Genomic DNA, 20,166 nt, shown 5'->3' on the forward strand with positions numbered 1-20,166 from the left:
TCCAGCATTAGTACTAAAGACGTATATTCCAGAATTTGCTGCGCCCCTAGCCCAGCTGTTCAAGTACAACTACAACACTGGTATCTACCCGGCAATCTGGAAAATTGCCCAGGTATATCCTGTACACAAAAAGCAGGACAAATCCAACCTGGTCAATTACCACCCTATCAGTCTACTCTCAATCATTAGTAAAGTGAAGTGTGGGATCATCAACGGTGCTTATCAAGTGGCACTTACTCAGCAATAACCTGCTCACTGATGCGCAGTTTGGGTTGTGCCAGTGCCACTCAGTGCACGACCTCTTTACAACCTTGGTTCAAACATGGACAAAAGTGCTGAATTCCAGAGGTGAGGTGAGAGTGGCGGCTCTTAACATCAAGGCAGCATTTGACTGAGTATGGCATCAAGGAGACCTGGCAAAACAGGAATTAATGGGCATCGGGGAGGAAAATGTCCGATGACTGAAGTCGTACCTGGCACAAAGGTAGATGGTTATGGTTGTTGGAGGTCAATCATCTCATTTCCAGCACATCATTGCAGGAGTTCCTCAGGGTAGTGTCCTAGGTCCAACAATTTACAGCAACTTCCATCATAAAGTCGGAAGTGGAGATGTTCGCAGATGACTGCACATTGTTCAGCACTCCTCAGATCCTGAAGTAGTCCATGCCCAAATGCAGCAAGACCTAGAAAATATCCAGGCTTGGGCTGACAAGTGGCAAGTAACATTCGCACCACATAGATGCCAGACAATGATCATCTGCAACAAGCAAGGATGTAACCATCGTCCCTTGACATTCAATGGCATTACCACAGCTGAATCCCTCACAATCAACATCCTGGTGGTTAGCATTGACCAGAAAATTAATTAGACTAGCCACATTAATACTGTGACGACAAAAGCAGGTCAAAAGCTGGGAATCCAGTGGCAAGTAACTCACCTCCTGACTCCCCAAAACCCGTCCACCATCTACAAGGCCCCAGTCCGGAATGTGATGGAATAATCCTCTTGCCTGGATGAGTGCAGTTGCAATAGCACTGAAGAGGCCCGATGCCAGCAAAGACAAAGCAGCTCATTAATTGGCACCACATTCACATACATTCACTCCCTCCACCACCAATGAATAGTGGCAGCAATGTGTACGAGATACACTACAGGGATTCACCAAGGCTTCTTAGGCAGCACCGTCCAAACCCACAGCTGTACCGTTTAGGACAAGGGCAGCAGGCACATGGGAAATCCAGCAGCTGGAAGTTCCCTTCCAAGACCCCATCTTGTATACGATGCGCAGTTTACTCTCCATACTTCATGAAGCATATATGCGCACCGGAGGCAGTGCAGTGAAGTTTAACTGGATTGCTCTCTGGGATGAGAGTTGTGCTGTGAGAGACTGAGTAAATTCAGGGGCTGGAAATCTAGAACACAGATGGACAGTCTGAGAACAAGGGAACAATCATTTTGGATTGAGATGAGAAGACATGGTTGTGGATCTTTCAAACTCTTCAACCCGGGAAGGGGGGGGGGGGGGGGGGGGGGGGGGGTGCTGTGGATAGACAGGTTTGGTCCCCCAGGGAATCAAGGGATATGGATGACAACTGGAAAAGTTTTGTTGAAGGCGAAGATCTGCCATGATTACATTGAATAGTGGAGCAGGCGCATCAGGCCATAAGGTCTACTCCTGCTCCTATTATATTTTAAAACACCTCCCCACCTCATGTCTAGGCCGGTTATAGATTAAGTGATATAGTGTGATGATTATTCCATAACACCTTAATTGATACAATTATCACAATGCTAGGTTAATGGGATGGATAGTGCAGTCTCTTCCTACACAATTCCTACTGGTGCATGGTAAGGGTTTCTGCAGCCTACAGCACTTGATCACACTGGAAATTGTATTCTAACTGGTTGGAGGCTCCTGTCATAAGTGATTGTTTTGAAAAATCCCATGCTCCCTAACTCCTCTAACAGAAACTCTTATCCAATGCAGAAGTGCAATAACTTGTTTAAAGAACACATATCAAAATACCATGTAGATTTTGCAGAGAGGCAGTGACACATGGCAGTCTGATACAAGGTACCTCTTATCCCCCATCCCATATTCTGTGCTGTTGGCCCATCTAAATGTCCTAGGCGCCTTACTTCAGACCTCACATAAAAATATTGGAAGTCACCAGTTTCTCTAAACGTTATATTCGCTATATTTAAGTATTCAATAATTCAAACAACCAGTAAAGTTCTCCCTCCCCCAATTTTATCAAACTCCTCAATCTAGGATAGATAAATGAAGTTAGTGGGGAACGAGGGGCAAATCCAAGGTTAGATTCATAGGCAAATCCAAGGTTAGATTCATAACTGCAATCTGATGGACACTGGAGGCTAATCACCTCAGGTTAAGGCATTGCTGAATGAGCTCAGGTCAGCACTGTAGACTCCACTGTCTCTAGCTGCGTTAAATGGGATTGCTTGTAGATGATTGCAGTGTACATCTCCAAGCCTAATTCCTCAGAAAATGAAGTAGTGCATGTGCACACGCAGTAAGATCTGGGCAATATCTAAGAACAGGGTAATGAATGGAAGACAGCATTCACACTACACATGACAGGCAATAGCCATCTCCCACAGATGCCAATGGTACTTTCATTGCTGAGTGCCCCATCAACACTGATCAGAAACTTATCCAGACCAAATACGCAAATGCCACCAAGATATTAGGTGTTGCGCGGATAGCTCACTTCAGGACTCCCTAATGCTCTTCTTTTTTTAAATCTTTTTATTGGCTTTTCTCATATATATATATAAACAGTTGTTACTTATATACATTACATTTTTTTTGCCTGCGCTAATATGCTTTATTTTACAGAGAGGTTTGTTTTGTCCTTCATTTGACTAACTGTATGTATGTTTTGCTGCCCTCTGGATTGGTCTATGATATCCCCCTTTCCTCCTCCCCTACCCCAGATGGGTTTCAGCACCCTTCCTCTTCTCTCGTGGTTTCCTCATTTCCCCCCCCCCCCCCCCCCCCCCCCCCGCCCAGGTTGCGCAGTCCTTTAGTTCTTCTTTTTTCCCTGGCTTACTCCTCGTTGCTGGCCTCAAACAGGTTTTGGAACAGGTCGCTGAACTGCTCCCAAGTATCCAGGAAGCCTTGCTCTGACTCTCGGAGGGCGTACTTAATCTTCTCCAGCTGGAGAAATTCCGAGAGGTCAGCGAGCCAGTCTGCAGCTTTGGGCGGTGCTGCCGATCGCCAGCCGAGCAGGATTCTCCGGCATGCGATTAGGGAAGCGAAAGCAAGGGCGTTGGCCCCCTTCCCCATGTGTAGCTCTGGCTGCTCCGATACCCCGAAGATTGCCACTATTGGGCATGGCTTCACCCCCACAACCTTGGACATTGCCTCAGAGAAGGCTGTCCAGAACCCAGCAAGCTTGGGGCAAGCCCAAAACATGTGGGTGTGGTTGGCCGGGCCCCTCTGGCACCGCTCACATTTGTCCTCCACCTCAGAGAAGAACCTGCTCATTCGGGCTCTGTGCACCACTTTGAGCTGCATTAGGCTTAGCCTTGCGCAGAAGGTGGAGCTCCCCCTGCTCAGTGCTTCGCTCCAGAGTCCCCATCCCACCTCTGTCCCCAGTTCATCCTCCCATTTTTGTCTGGTTCTGTCCCGTGGTGTTCGGGCTCTGTCCAGTAGCTGTCTGTATATTTTCCCACATAGCCCCCCCCTTCTCGCTGCTTGTGCCTATCAGGTCCTCTAGTAGTGTGCTTTCTGGGGCCCCAGGATACCCTACTGTCTCTTTGCGGAGGAAGTGCTTTATTTGGAGGTGTCTCAATTCCTGTCCTCAATAGTTTCCACTTCCTCGTCAGTTCGTCCAGTGTCGCCAGTCTGCGCCCTACGTAGAAGTCCCTGACCGTCAGTGTGCTCCCGTCCCGCCTCCATCTTTTGAAGGTGGTATCTAGCATGGCTGGGAGGAATCTGTGGTTGCCGCAGATGGGGGCCATTTTGGTTACCCCAAAGTGTTGTCTCAACTGGGTCCACGTTCTCAACGTGGCCACTACCACTGGGCTTGTTGTGTACCTTGTTGAGGAGGATGGGAGTGCTGCTGTGGCCAGGGCCCAGAGGGTTGCTCCTTTACAGGATGCCTCCTCCATTTGTACCCAATCCATGTCGGGTTCTTGGACACATCCCCTCACTTTTTCCGCCATTGTTGCCCAGTGATGGTATTGTAGGTTCGGCAGAGCCAGGCCCCCTCTGACTTCCCCTCTTTGCAGTGTTGGTTTGTGAATTCTCGGGTTCTTCCCCCCCCCCCCCCCCCACACCAACACAAACACCATGATTAGCCAGTCTATGTTTTGGAAAAAGGCTTTGGGGATGAAGATCGGGATGGATCTAAACAGGAAGAGGAACCTTGGCAGTACGTTCATCTTGATCGTCTGCACTCTTCCCGCCAGGGAGGGTGGGAGTGAGCCCCACCATTGAAGTACTTACTTCCTCCACCAGGCTGGTCAGGTTCCACTTGTGGATCTGTGTCCAGTCTCTGGCTTTTTGGATCCCCAGGTAACAGAATCTGTTCTGGGTCATTTTGAACGGGAGCCCCTTCAGCTCTGTCCCTCCCCCTTTTGGGTTCATTGGGAATGTCTCGCTTTGGCCCAGGTTAAGTTTGTAGCCCGAGAAAGTTCCAAACTTTTTCAATATTTGCAGTATTGCCTTCAGTCGCTCCTGTGGCTTTGAGACATAGAGAAGGTCACCTGTATAGAATGAGACTCTATGCTCTGTCTCCTCTTCGGATTCCCGTCCAGCTTTTTGTGTCTGGCAGGGCTATCGACAGGGGTTCAATCGCTAGCGCGAACAAGAGTGGGGACAGGGGGCAGCCCTGTCTTGTTCCTCTCTGTAGCTGGAAGTATTCAGAGCTGGTGGTGTTAGTTTAGACTCTCGCTTTGGGAGCATTGTACAGGAGCCTCACCCAGGCGGTGAATCCCACTCCTAGCCCAAACCTTTCCAGTACCTCAAGGAGGTAGCTCCATTCGACTCTGTCAAAGGCCTTTTGTGTGTCCAGGGAGACTATCACCTCTGGTGTTCTCTCCCCAGTGGGGGTCATTATCAGCCGCCTGATGTTTGCTGTGAACTGCCTACCCTTAACAAAGCCCGTTTGGTCCTCTGCAACTACCTCTGGTATACAGCCCTCCAGTCTTTTGGCCAGGACCTTTAAGAGTATTTTCCCATCCACATTCAGCAGTGAAATGGGTCTGTATGATCCACATTCCGTCGGGTCTTTATCTTTTTTGGGTATTAGTGAGATTGTGGCCTGCACTAGCATTGGGGGCGGGATGCCCCCTGCCAGCGAGTCCGTGAACATGTCCCTTAGGTGTCGGGCCAGGACTGGTGCAAATGTTTTGTAGAAGTCCGCCGGGAAACCATCGGGTCTCAGTGCCTTCCCTGCCTGCATGGAGCTGATGCTCTCCATGGTTTCCCCCAGGTCTATTGGTGCTTCCAGCTCCCCCCGTCTGTCTTCCCCCACCACTGGCAGTTCCAGTCTGTCTTGGAACTGCTTCATTCCTGCATCCCCGTCAGGGGGCTCGGAGGTGTACAGTCTCCGATAGAAGGTCTCGAATGCTCAATTGACCTCCTTTGGCTCTGTTACCAGTCTGCCTTTGCTATCCTTAACCTGCGCTATTTCCCTCGTGGCTGCCTGCTTTCTCAGCTGGTGAGCCAACAGGCGGCCAGCCTTGTCTCCGTGTTCATAGAAGGTCCCCCGTGTCTGACGGAGTTGGTACACTGCTTTCCTAGTGGATAGCAGGTTAAAGTCCATTTGCAGCTTTTTCCTCTCTGCCAGCAGCTCTATGGTCGGGGCCTCAGAGTACTTTCTATCAACTTCCAGAATGGAGTCCACTAGCTGTTGCCTGGCCACCCTCTCTTCCCTATCTGTACTTGCCTTGCAGGCTATGATCTCTCCTCTGATCACGGCCTTCAGTGCCTCCCAGAATGTGGCGGGTGAGACCTCCCCGTTTTGGTTGTTACTAACGTAATCGCCTATGGCCTGCGTTATTTCCCTAATGCTCTTCTGCCAACAAGGCACAAGGAGCATACTGAAATACTCATTTTCCTGGATAGGTACAGCAGTGAAAACACGCAAACTTGAACATCATGGACAAAAACTATCCAGGCACATCCAAAACACTAGTTTAATGATTCACTCCCTCCACCACCAGTGTACAGCGGCTGCAATGTGCAATGTCTAGAGTAGATGGAGTAGCAACGTGGAAGAGTAGGAAATGCACAACATCATCATCATATCCAAGTTCTCCACATCACACACCATCCTGACCTGATCTCATAGGTTTGTTCTTTCATTACTTCCAAGTCAAAATTTTAAAACCATGTGGCAGACTATATCGTGGGAGCACCTTCACATCTTGGACTAGATACCCACCACCGCCTTGCCAATGATGCCCACATTCTGAAGTGTGTGTTGTTTTTTAAAAAGTATGCTGAATCAGAAACATCACTCACATATTGGTAAAAGTTTGATTTATTCAATTCAGCACATTTGATTATCACAATAACAAGTTGTCTGATTTCTGAGAACAAATAGTACCAAGTTAGTTAAGAGTTGAACCCCTGGTATTATATTCCACTACATAAACAAAGCTGCATCAATTACAGTAATATATCCCATGGTTATTTTATAGTGTGTAAATTCCTTAAACCTTATTCCACTACATTCTGGATTAAAGAAAACTAGGCCAGTTGCTATGAAAAACATTACAAAATGTTGCTGACATATCTATCTGAATTTTTATTAGCAGTGTTATGGGGCAGGCAAAGTGTTAATTGTGGACAGCACAATATGCAGAAAACCCCTATATCCATAATTTGGGTAATGCTATTCAAAGTTGATTGTTAGGTGGTCTTTGAAGGCAGCTTCCTGATTATTCCTGACTTTTGAACTCCACAGCCGTGATGGATACTCTACGGTCCCATACATGGCGTTCATGACACCTCAAAATAACATTTGCAACAATCACTGACAGATGAAGCAAAATAAAAAGATTCAGAAACAACGGGTACCAAAAGTACAGCACCTGCTAATATGTTTTCCGTTCAAAGCACTTTGGGGGGGAAAAAAACACTTTAGACATAGGATTTTGAATAGTTGCTCCACAACAATTTGTTTCTCTACATACAAACCAGATGGTATACCCATTACAGCAGAGTCAACGACATAAGTGATTATATGGGGCTCACAGTTCACTTTCTCTTCCTCTGCCACAACTGCCATGTGAACACAATGACTCATACAGGTGGAACAGTTCCGCAATTGTTAGCGGTCCACAAACTCATTTTTCATGTGTGAATTTAGACCCAGGAATGTTTGTGAACGATTCGTTAACATGCAACATCAGAACGAAGATAAAGCCTGTCCTCACCCAATAATCAATCATTACTTTCCAACAGGTGTGATTGAATAAGACGGAGATTTAGGCATAATCGGGTTGCACTTCCACTGCCGCACCCCACCCCACATCTAAGCCACGGACATGGGTGTGTGACTACTGCCATCCAGCTACAGATCAGCGAACTCATCCCACCCAGTTTGGCTGGATGATCACCCTGGCTCAGTGCTGCCCAAAATGTATCAATTTCCCACTCAGAGATTGTGACAGCCTGAGTAAGTCCCAAATATTCTAAAAATGGATATGTCCTCTACAGAAATAGAATTTGCATCTTGTACAAATTAAAAAGCTCTTGTATTATAGATCTGTATAGATACGTGTACACGATAGAATATGATCAAGATGAAGGTATTGGGACAAATGTCCACAAATTTGTGGATGGCAAAATCTACAAAGAATCCTTGAGGAGAAAAAACTGATATTGATTTAAGGGGAGAAATGGGCTTTTGTTTTCAAAATATTATTAATGGTGCAGAATTTTCTGTCCAGGTTAAGGCTAATGGGACTCGTGGTTAATTATGGTCAAATGCTACCGCAATTGCAGGGGGATTACATGTGAATATCCAAAGGTTGCTGTCTAAGTTGCGTTGCTCTGCTGTTACCTTTCCAAAAAAAAGTTGCATCTTTCCCCGAGCTTTGTTTTTTTTTAAAAAAGGAACTTGTTGCATTTGTCCATTAAACCCACCACAGAATGTTAAATCTTGTGTAAGTATCCTTTTGTGGCAATTGTTATTAGCTGGTAATCAACTTCTCTGGAATTATTTGCAAGTATGGAATTTCATTCCCTCAGGTATTGAATTCTGTGGAGAATTTAAAAATATCAAAATGGAAAAAATGCTGTCCTTGCATCCATTTTCCTCTTAATCCAATATTTCTTTCCCTGTCTTCATTTTACTTTCTGTACCTGACTTGGCATTGAATTCAACCCTTATGACAACCTCCTTCTCAGTCCTTCCTGTTTATTTCCCAATCCTTGCATCGCATTAGTTGAGAAGATACATTATTGGTTTCCCTGTTCACTCAGGTCGAAAAATTATCAGCAAAAATACCTCGGAAGGATTGAAGGGTGAATTTAACTAATCTCAGGTGTCTTGATACAGCAAGTTCTTGTCCATTGTCATGTATGTGGATAGGGATGATGCCAGACAAGTGTACATTGCAATAGAGCTTATTTTTTTATACTTTATGGCACAAGTAGACAAATGAAGTAATGGATGGTTAAAATGTGAACAAAATATTAAAGCAAACTGCAAGGCAAAATATAGTATGGCTTCCTTGTGTAGAAACTACTCATCTACATTTAGAAACCATTTCAAATAAATCATTTTTCAAGCTAAAGATTTAGCATCACAATGGTTCGGTTTTATACCTCAGTTACTCTCTTCTAGTGGTTTTTGTAGGATACTCATCTTTTATGCAAATGATACTAGTGTGTGCGTTTTTAAGCAGATTTACGGTTTTCACAGAGTAATATGTATTGGGTTTGACAAAAATCACAACACTGTTGAGATAGCAAATGTGACCATAGGAAATTACAATTCCAACCACTTGTACCAATCTTATGCAGCTTGTTGTTCATACCTGACAAAAACTAATATTAACCACTTTCCATTCCCATAGATGTTAATAATAAACACACTGCTTATAACGGCCTCATTTGGGCAGGCTCGACTGTTCAATAAGCTATTCACACCTATGTTTAAGCACATAAGTAATCAAAGTAGGTCATTTGGCACCTTGAGCCTGTTCCGCTCTTCAGTAAGATCATGGATAACCTTCTACCCAGATACACCTTCCCGCTATTCAATCACCCGATTCCCTTAGGATCCACATTTTAAAAATCCTAGTTTTGAGCATTCTGAGTGGTCGTGCATTCAGTGCCCTCTGGGGTGGAAAATTCCTAGATTCCCAACCCTTCCAGTGAAGAAACATTTCACCTCAGCTGATTAGTCTGAGACTGTGTCCCCAGGTTCTTGATTCCCCAGCCCAGCCTCCAACGCTTTCCCTCAGACAAGATCACCAAAACTGTACACGGTTTTACAGGTGGGGTCTCAGCAAAGCCCTTTATACAATTACAGTAAAGCCTCTACTCTAACCTCTTTATAATGAAGGCCAACATATCATTTGTTTACCCAATTGTTTTGTGCACATGCTTAACTTTGATTCATATACAAGGACACCAACATCCATCTGAATAGGAACATTTTACAGTCTCTCAGTGATTACCTTATTTAATCCTCTTCATTGATGTCAGATTATGGTTAATATTAACAGCACTGAGTAAAGCAGGAAACATCTGTAGAGAAACTTAAGAAAACTGACCTCTTAAACAAGATGTCAAGTTAATGTTTCAGAAATGCTACTGGTTTGATGATGTGCCTCATATAGCAAGTCACATTTACACGAAACATGCCTGATCGACATCAGGGTAAAGCAAATCTTAGAAGAAATATAATTTCTTGTGGTCACAATTTTAACCTTTGCCAATGATGTAAAATTATTGGATTTTATCCTTGACATTGGAAACATTTTGAAGGAAGTGATTTGCTCATTAAGAACTCTGAAAACCGGATATCCTAAGCCACAGGACCTGCAAAAACCAAGGACCAACAAAGAATAATGTATGGCACTATAGCAAATGTTTGTTTTCTGATATTATTACAGCAAGATCAAGCTGGGATTATATAGATTTCTGAATGATGGTAGGGAGTTCACCGACTGGAGGAGGGTTGTATTTTTCCAGGCGCATCAATCGGCGTAGAATATCCTGCTTTTGGGATGGCCAGCAGTAGACATGTGTATTTTGTAGCCATGAAGGAACATGTTTCTAAACAAATAAAAATTAGAATAAGCAAATCAATTTTTTATTTAAAAAAGACCGCTGTAATCTGTTAAAAATGCCACTTATTAATAAGACGGCCATACTCTTTATTAAAACAAAATAATCACAGATTCAGATTGATTCTGCTCTCATAACTACAAACTCAGTACTCCATCGCTTCTCCCAATTATATTAGCTGCAGAACTTGATGGACTGGTCCCAATTAGTTCGACCAGATTCTATAAGTGTTTGATTTAGGGTAGAGTGCCTTAATTTCACTGGAAATGAACAAGTACAAAATATAAACTTATACATCCCCTAACTTAGAATAACCACTTTTCAGAATAAAAGTACAAATTTAACCTTTGGTTGCACATGGTTGCTTCTCCTCAGCCTTCTGTTTTCACCGGACAATCTCCAGCCTGGTTGATACTCTGCCACTCCCTGGTTTGTCTCTGCTCCAAGTTAATTCTGCCCTGTTCTCAATTCAACTACATCTAACATTGAATCTCAGATAGAAATGTTGAGAAGCAAGCAACATCAGGCCCCGCTCACCCGGTTTTGTTCTTTTTTTGCTTGTTCTGTATGTATTTTTTTTTAAAACAGAGGGGGGGTGGGGTGAAGCCCCCCCCCCCCCCCCCCCTCCCAAACACACACACAATGACATGTATAACGTAATTGTCTCTCCGTTGCCTCTATGTACATACACTTACCCAGTTTTTACTTTCCCACCCCTTGGTTTTTTTGTTTATATAGTGTTTTTGTTATCTCTTTTTGATTTCTCTATGTGTACAACTGTAAATATACCATGTATAAAAAAGCAATAAAAATCATTTAAAAAAAGATAGAAATGTTGATTTCTCATCATTTCCCTTTCCTCCATTTACAGCCAGGACATGTCCCTTCCAATCTCAAACATGCTGACGTAACTTGAACAGGACAACCTGTCAGGAAAATACTAATCACATTAAAGTATCAGGGAAATCTAATAAATTGAATGTTCTCTGCTGATTATATATTTTTAAAAACAATTGGAAAGCTGCTGAAGGCAGAGACAGTTTGGTTATGCAAATTTAAATTAGTGCTTTTGATATGTTGATGAGCCCAGCAACTCTGCAAACAGATGTTTACCTCAGGCAAGCCAGTACTAATGGAGAACAGAACATAAAGGACAAGATGCAAACTTTGCATATACATTCGAAAAAGTAGACTCACAAAATGAAGGTAATTAAGTTTGACTTCTGATGAGGTTAGTTCAGATAAGGGAAGTTAAAAAGGGAAAATCTATATATCAGGAGATGACTAAACCTATGCATGGGTAGCTCCTTCCGACCTCAGCCACAGCAGGAATAGCTAATCTGCGAAGAAAGCCTGTTTTAAGAAGCCAGTTTTGTTTGTTTTATCTCAGAAACCAACCCCAAAGAGATATAACTGTCTGGTGTGGTAACTGTTACTGGATTTTAATTAGAGTTTTTATAAACCTATAAGATGTTGCAGAATTTTCATGGACAATTAACTCCAAAGGTTGTGAAGTAAAGGTATTTGGAACTGGGTAAAGTTAGATAAAGTATGTATAGCCACAATCTTAGTTAAGGGTATTTTCTAGTTTAGTCTATTGCTCAAGAACCTTATTTTATTTATCATCACAAAATATTTGGGAAATTCACTGGTTTTAAAACTTTTCCTCACATTATATCAAATTGCAAAATACAGTTTGAGGGCAGCTGTTTCAAGTTTCACTTCTGAGATTTGGAATAACCTGGCGTCCACCATCAGCCATGTTCTTGACAACACATTCACAAATGTATTTTGGCTTCTGTTCAGATGCACCCCAATTAAGTCTCTTTTCTTGACCCATTCTCTCCTGACCTCCTTTTTTTGTCATTCAAGTCATCACATCTGCTCATTTCTCTCTTCTTGGGTACTTTTGCCTACAACCCAGCCAGTCACTACTTTCTGCATTTCCAGGCTTTAATTGGTTTTGAATAAACCTCCAGCTACCGCCTGTGCTTCTTTCAGCATTCTCTGAAGACACCCATCAAGGCACTCAAGACTACCTCCTGATGAAAAGAAACTCTAACTGCCCAATCTCCAATGTATTCACTAGAAGCTAACCTTGCTAACTTTATTATTCCAATTACTCCACTTACTACTCCTTCCTTAGACTCTGCCACCAGATCAACAATCTCTGGCCCTCACCACGGGCGGAATTCTCCGACCCCCGCAGGGTCGGGGAATCGCCCGGGGCCGGCGTAAATCCTGCCCCCGCCGTGGCCAGAATTCTCCGCCACCTGGGAATCGGTGGGAGCGGGAATCATGCCCCGCCGATCGGCGTGCCCCCCGTGGCGATTCTCCGGCCCGCAATGGGCCGAAGTCCCGCCGCTGACAGGCCTCTGGAGCACCTCTGGTGCCGGCGGGATTGGCGGCATGAGCAGGCCCCCTGGGGGGGGGGGGGGGGGGGGGGGGGGGGTGCCCCCACGGTGGCCTGGCCCGCAATCGGGGCCCACCGATCGGCGGGCCAGTGCCGTGGGGGCACTCTTTTTCTTCCGCCGCCACCCCACCATGGCGGAGGCGGGGAAGCGACCCCCCCTACCGCGCATGCGCCGGTGGTGACGTCAGTGGCCGCTGACGCACCGCCGCATGCGCGGACTGGCGAAGGCCTTTCGGCCAGATCCGACGCCGGGCGGCATAGCGCCAAAAGCCGTTGGCGCCGGCCGGCGTAGTGGAAACAACTCCGGCACGGGCCTAGCCCCCAAAGGAGAATTCCGCACCTTTGGAGAGGCCCGACTCCGGAGTGGTTGCCGCCACTCCGCTACGCCGGAACCCCCTGCCCCGCCGGGTAGGGGAGAATCCCAGCCCACATTTCCCTCCAAAATGGCAATTTTTCTTACAAAACTGACCCTTGCTACCCACCACCTTATTGTGAATGATAACACTGATATGTGGACATTGACAAAACTTTGCTAATGATTGACTCTACCCCTGCCATTTCACCAGCCTACTTGTTACCACCTGCCCTCGGGTATCATTAATAATCTTTATTGTCACAAGTAGGCTTACATTAACACTGCAATGAATTTACTATGAAAATCCCCTAGTCGCCACATTCCGGCGCCTGTTCGGATACACAGAGGGAGAATTCAGAATGCCCAAATCACCTAACAGCACATTTATCAGGACTTGTGGGAGGCAACTGGAGCACCCGGAGGAAATCCATGCAGACACGAGGAGAACGTGCAGACTCCGCACAGACAGTGACCCAAGCCGGGAACCGAACCTGGAACCCTGGCGCTGTGAAGTAACAGTGCTACCCACTGTGCTGACATATCAAATCAAGTCTCAAAAATACCTTACTACTCCTGCTACGCCTTTGAGTACCTCACCTTATTCTACCCTACTCACCTCTCCTTTGAAAAGTCAAATTCTATCCCTTCAAATCCTCCTTTCTTAGCCTTTGTATTGATTATCGATCATTTTGACAAGTATTCTCAGTCACCATGCCCTCCCCTCTGGTTTCACTGTCCTCCATTAATTCAAACTATTAACCTACATTCAAAGCTGCTCCTTTATCCGAGTGACTTCACACGTTCCATCTATTTCTGGGCACTCAATCACAGCAAGGCCATCTCCCACCACTTCCTCTTACTAGCAATGTATCAGTGGAAATAAAACAGCAGTTTATATTAGATAACTAAAATGACAAAACATCGAAATTGCTAAGTGTGTAAAATAAAAGCAGTAAAAGTCATTGATAAAAACACAAATACACTAGCTGTTGTATTGACCTGTACTCGCTTAAATGTTTACTCAAAACTGCAAATTTTTGAAAAATAATTTTAAATTTCCTACATTACTTTGGTGTTATATATTCTTTGATCTACTTCTGGCTTTCTTAAAGAATCAATATTAGTAGCTGTACAACAACCTCCAGTCAATTATCACCCTATCAACCGTCTCCTTTTTCAGTAAACTGACGGTAAAACTAATCAACACTGCAATTTAGCAACACCTATTTGTCAATAACCTGTTTGCCAATGTTCCTTGGTTCCTGATCTCTTAACATTTTGATCAAGACCCTGATGAGAGCCAAACTCTAGAGGAGAAAGGAGAATTGTGATCCTTGACACAAGACAACTGATTGACTCTGACATCATGGAGCCCTAGCTAAACGGAGGACATCAGGAACACCTGACAGGGGCAGCAGGTATCTGCCTGACTCACCATTGAAATGTATTGAGTGGTATGAAGTTGTTGTATGGGAGTGGTAGATAAGAACCAAACTTGCCACAGAGAATCAAGCCTTTGGTATGAGTACCCTTAAAGTGTAAATTACTGTCAAAAAACCTCGCCATCAGTGACCATTTGTGAACATTTACATTTCTATTCACCAATTCGTAACTTGGTAAATTCTGTACTTCTGCTTTAATTTAGAAACTTTTTATTGTATGCGTCCTTGACTTCTCGGGGATGACTTAATGTCCCAAAAACGTGTGGGTTTCTCAGCCAGTGATCCTGCTATCAAATGAGACTCTTTTTTGACCTCGCCGAGGCCGCACTTGCCTCATTTCCTGCACGGACAAGGAAGAGATCGGGCCGTCATTTTTAAATGTCACTCTGATCACTCAACCCTCTCAGTCTCCCCAACATGGCCTCCAGACCCCTAATTCCACAAAGTACCGCTAGCCCCCCCCCCCCCCCCCCCCCCCCCCCTCACAAGGGAAGGGCATCCCCGAGCCCAATCCCTGGCACGGGCAACCTGGCGCCAAGGTGTCTGGCTGACATCGCCTGGGCAGCAGCACCAAGGCGCCCAGGTACCATCCTGCCCAGAGCCTAGCCACCTGGGGGCAGCAGGGTAGCATGGCGGTTAGCATAAATGCTTCACAGCTCCAGGGTCCCAGGTTCGATTCCCGGCTGGGTCACTGTCTGTGTGGAGTCTGCACGTCCTCCCCCTGTGTGCGTGGGTTTCCTCCGGGTGCTCCGGTTTCCTCCCACAGTCCAAAGATGTGCGGGTTAGGTGGATTGGCCATGCTAAATTGCCCGTAGTGTCCTAATAAAAGTAAGGTTAAGGGGGGGGGGTTGTTGGGTTACGGGTATAGGGTGGATACGTGGGTTTGAGTAGGGTGATCATGGCTCGGCACAACATTGAGGGCCGAAGGGTCTGTTCTGTGCTGTACTGTTCTATGTTCTATCCGATGGCCTAGGAGACCCCCCACACCCATGTGCTGTTATTCCTGGTCAATTTTTATGTGGACCAGTATTAAATGGCGCCATGGTGAGGCATCCCAGGTGAGGTCATTCATTCCTGGGATTCGGGAGAATCGAGCAGCTACAGATTTAACTGAGCCTAATGGTCACCTGAATATGTAAACCTGGATCAGCGAGGGCGAGATCAGTTTGCAATGTCTTGCGAGATTTTGTTAGATCTCGTGAGGCATTCAGAGTATAGTAAATCGCGTGAGGCCGCTCATGAGATTTAACAGCTTTATTGTGTCACGGAGTCAAAGCCATTCAATCATGCCCCCTTATCCCCCCTGCAACTTAAATATATCAAGGTATACTTATCCCGTAAGATCCTTACGCATCACAACCCCCCCCCCCCCCCCCCCCCAACAGCCTTATATGTCAAATTCTCTTCATTTTGCTTACCATGCCGGCTCCTGGGAAAATAATGGGGACAAATCTGAAGTTCTTGCTCCCATTCTGAATAAATTCAGTTTGAAGCTGCAACAAAGCAACAAGTGGAAGCTTATGAAACAGGCAAAAGTATTTTGAAGAGCATTTCAGAAATGACTATTTCTTACAGCATTTAGCATTAAAAGATAATCCAGACATTGAAAACTTGACTGCTTCCATAAAGCCAATACACTAGACCGTCTTCAGAATTTATATCACGTTTTTACCTAGCAAGGAATCGGCAGCATTCTAAAATGTGATCACTGAAAATTCGTGGAACTTCCTCTGGCCATAAACACTTGACCGAGTTACACTTCTGATCCCAAGAGGTGCCAAAGCAACAAGAATACTTAAATTTGAACAAAATTATATCAACCTCGAACCATAAAAGGAGTGCAGGCTTTTAATTTCATGTCTAAAAAACTACTGCAAACTGACAGCTAAATAAGGGACTGTTCTGCATAGGCCAAGGAGGGTCATTCTTATTTTGTACGGAGTTTAAAAAAAAATAAATTTAGAGGCCCCTATTATTATTTTTTCCCCAATTAAGGGGCAATTTAGCATGGCCAATCCCCCTAACTTGCACATCTTTGGGTTGTGGGGGTGAAACCCATGCAGACATGGGGAGAATGTGCAACCTCCACACGGACTGTGACTCAGGGACTCGAACCCGGGACCTCGGCGCCGTTGTAGGGAGTTAACTAACATCAGCTCAAGGACTTAACAGCAAGGTTGGATAGGTTTGTCTCCATTTACTTTACAGCAAATCCCGAGTTTCAAACCTACTGGGCTGAATTCTCTGCCGGCGAGATGCTGTTTTGCCGGCAGCTGGGGGGGTTCCCGATGGCATGGAGATGCCCCACAATGGGAATTCTCATTGTGGCGTAACGGAGCATCCCGCCGGCGGGGTGAAGCAGAAATGTGGCGGGACAGAGAATTCAGCCTACTATTTTCCGGTTTATTGCATTTTCCCTCAAAAAGCTGGTGAGGCCAAGAAGCTGGGCCATGGTGAAGGTGGCATAACGGGGATCAGCACCCCCAGACTACTGATGGGGAACTGGGCAAGGGGAGGGGAGGGATGTGAGGAACTGACAGGCGAGGGAATAAAATTTTATGCCTGGTGGCTTCAGCGTCAAATTTTCAGGTGTCAAAATTAGTTGAGGAATGATTTAAGGGCATACAAATAAAACTCTGATATCTGTGCGTGCCAGTCATGGCTCAGTTGGCAGTTCACTCACTTTGGGGGTCATTGGATTGTTGATTCTCACTGGCTTTATAACGATCAACCGCAAAGTATTGAAATTATATCCAGAAATTTGAACACTGCCTACAGAGTATGGGGTGAAGTGGGGGGGAAAAAAAAGTGAGGAAACCCAACAAGTTTAATTAAGGTTCCATTATTGTAATAAAGAAGCTCTTTAGTCATGGATGCTCCAGATGAAAACTGACAACCAAGGTTAGTTTTGGGTATTGGGCCTCACAGCTATCTAGCGCAGATTCAGCAGCTATATTGGAGTGTTAAATTATGAAGACAGCTTACGGACACTTAGAGAATTGTAACCTTTTGCATTCCTTTTAATTTAGAAGAATTGAGAATTAAACTAATGGAGGTATTTAAAATGATAAGGGGATTTGATAGGATACAATCTGGGAAATTATTCCCGATAGGGGTGGGAAATCCTAACCAGAGGGCAGAGGAAAGTTAGAACAAGACGATTAATATAAAGTCAGGAAGCAAAGGGCAATGGAAGTCTGAGAGAATAATGGAAACACTAATTTTTGAATCTGTAATATCTATGGATTTTATTCTGTATGTCCAGTTTAAAATTAAGTGATTCAGGTTTGACTTGTTGGGCAATTAACAGTTAGTCAGGAAATGGGGAAAAACAGATGTTTGCAAAGACACAAACTTGGTTTATTGTATTATGACTGTGCTTATTTGAGTTGAGCTGGCTTAATGGAAGAATTACAATTAAGTGTTGGTTTCTAAATCAGTTTGAACTTAAAATGATACCTTGGGCTGGATTCTCCGTCCTGCCACGCACTTTTCAGCCTCGACCCGCCAGCAGGATTCTCCGTTACGCCGGCCGGTCAATGGGGTTTCCCATTGTGGGGCAGCCCCACGCTGTCAGGAAACCCCCGGGCGCCGGCAAAATGGAGAATCCCACCCCTTATGTTAAACAAATGATGCATCACTTTAATATATCTGTACCAGAAAGGAAATCTTTATTCTCTGATATTATAATAACTGCTGATTTTAATAGATTTATTGTGGATTTCGGTTAAGACATGTTGACAGCCGAACGTGACTTTATTGATGGCTTCTCTGTAGCTGGAAGCAGGTAACTTGTTTGTCATGGAATACTTTCTTCTGAGGTCTCAGGAAGTAAATGATAAGAGCTGTACCTCAGTTTATGACCCATAAGTTGGGGTGACGAGGTGAATTGCATCCGACTGACGATAAAGGAGTGAATTTGCACCATTACCAAAGACGGGAGGAGGAATGGGAGACTAGGGGATTAAAGTTGGGAAATTGCTATTTTTGTTGGCACAGTGATACCGTGGTTCTGGAGTATGACTCTTCTGGACACAGTTCAACATCACTTCAAAGACAAAGAAGAGAGACATTGTCTATGTTGACAACACCAAGAGTTCCTGGGATCTTGAGAGATGAGAAACTTCTATGTTGTCTTCACTGCTTCTTGTTAAGTATATGTAAAATCTTGCCCATCGACTCTGCACCAACCCCCTGAAACAGCACACTACGTAGGCCCACTCTCCCATCCTATCCCTGTAACCCACTTAACCTGTGCATCTCTGGATACTAAGAGGCAGGTTTTAGTCCAATGCACCTAACCCGCACATCTTTGGACTGTGGGAAGGGTAGCACGGTGGCACAGTGGGTGGCACTGCAGCCTCACGGCGCCGAGGTCCCAGGTTTGATCCCAGCTCTGGGTCACTGTCCTTGTGGAGTTTGCACATTCTCCCCGTGTTTTCGTGGGTTTCGCCCCCACAACTCAAAGATGTGCAGGTTAGGTGGATTGGCCACGCTAAATTGCCCCTTAATTGAAAAAATAAATTGGGTACTCTGAATTTATAAACAAAAAAAAATCTTTGGGACTGTGGGAGGAAACTGGAGCACCTGGGGGAAACGGACACGGGGAGAAAGTGCAAACTCCACACAGACAGTCACCCAAGGCCAGAATTGGACCGGGCCTTTGGCACTGTGAGGCAGCGGTGCTAACCACTGTGCCACCGTGCCACCCACAAATGGAGGTAATGCTTCAGGCTGAAGACCGTCTGTCAGAATTTAATGATTTATAGTGAAAATTTGGAACTTCCTCTCCCAGAAGGCTTTAGATGCTAGGTCAATTGAAGGTTTATGATCAATAGGTTTGTTGTAGGTAAGGGCATTTAAGGGTCGTGTAACAAAAGCAGGTAAATTAAGTTGGATTCAGGCATAGAACGTAGAACAGTACAGCACAGAACAGGCCCTTCGGCCCTCGATGTTGTGCCGAGCCTTGTCCGAAACCAAGATCAAGCTATCCCACTCCCGGTCATTCTGGTGTGCTCCATGTGCCCAGCCAATAACCGCTGGAAAGGCATGATCTGATTGAATCCGGAAAGAGGCTGGAGAGGTTAAATGGACTGTTTCTATTCTTGTATGTTCTCAAGTAAAGTAAACTAGACTCAAGGTAATAACAGAGAATGAAGTTGCTTCACAGGGACACGAGTAAATGGTAAGAGCAAATATGAGTTGGAAGTAAATACGAGTTGGAAGTAATGGTGAAGAGAGAGATCACGAAACAATACAAGAGCTAAATCATGGATAAGGAAAGAGAATGAATGTGGAATTCAGGGGGTGGCTTAGTAATTCGAAAATTTCAAAAGCAAAATCAATCACTGTCATTAAGGGTTACCTGTTTGTAGATAAAGACTGTATTCAAAGAATGTTCATCGTTTTTCACTTCAACGTTTTGAGATGTAACAGCTTCCCAGTATTTAGGGCTGATAACGATAATGATCAGATATCCTTTCTGTATGGGCACACAAAAATAATGATGCCAGTATTAAAGGCAATAAAAAATGTTTCAAAATTTTTAGGGGCTGGTTTAGCACAGTGGGCTAAACAGCTGGCTTGAAATGCAGAACAAGGCAGCAGCGTGGGTTCAATTCTCCCCCAAACAGATGCCGGAATGTGGCGACGGGGGGGGGGGCTTTTCACAGTATC

The 20,166-nt window shown here is 44.9% G+C and overlaps 1 protein-coding gene across 3 annotated transcripts in view; it reads right to left on the reverse strand.

The window, feature by feature from the left end:
* Positions 1 to 6,500: 6,500 nt before the first annotated feature.
* The window catches only part of LOC119968847 (E3 ubiquitin ligase TRAF3IP2-like), a 75,731-nt gene continuing 62,065 nt past the window's right edge, over positions 6,501 to 20,166 (reverse strand). For all 3 annotated transcript variants that reach the window (XM_038801724.1, XM_038801725.1, XM_038801726.1), the window contains 3 exons: positions 19,856 to 19,972; positions 15,909 to 15,983; positions 6,501 to 10,268 (listed from right to left, as the gene is read on the reverse strand). In XM_038801724.1, the coding sequence (XP_038657652.1) occupies positions 10,122 to 10,268; positions 15,909 to 15,983; positions 19,856 to 19,972 (339 nt within the window). In that variant the 3' untranslated portion in view covers positions 6,501 to 10,121. The remainder of the gene's footprint in view (positions 10,269 to 15,908; positions 15,984 to 19,855; positions 19,973 to 20,166) is intronic.

This window comes from Scyliorhinus canicula, chromosome 7 (genome assembly GCF_902713615.1).
Source record: "Scyliorhinus canicula chromosome 7, sScyCan1.1, whole genome shotgun sequence".
NCBI classification, from domain to species: domain Eukaryota; kingdom Metazoa; phylum Chordata; class Chondrichthyes; order Carcharhiniformes; family Scyliorhinidae; genus Scyliorhinus; species Scyliorhinus canicula.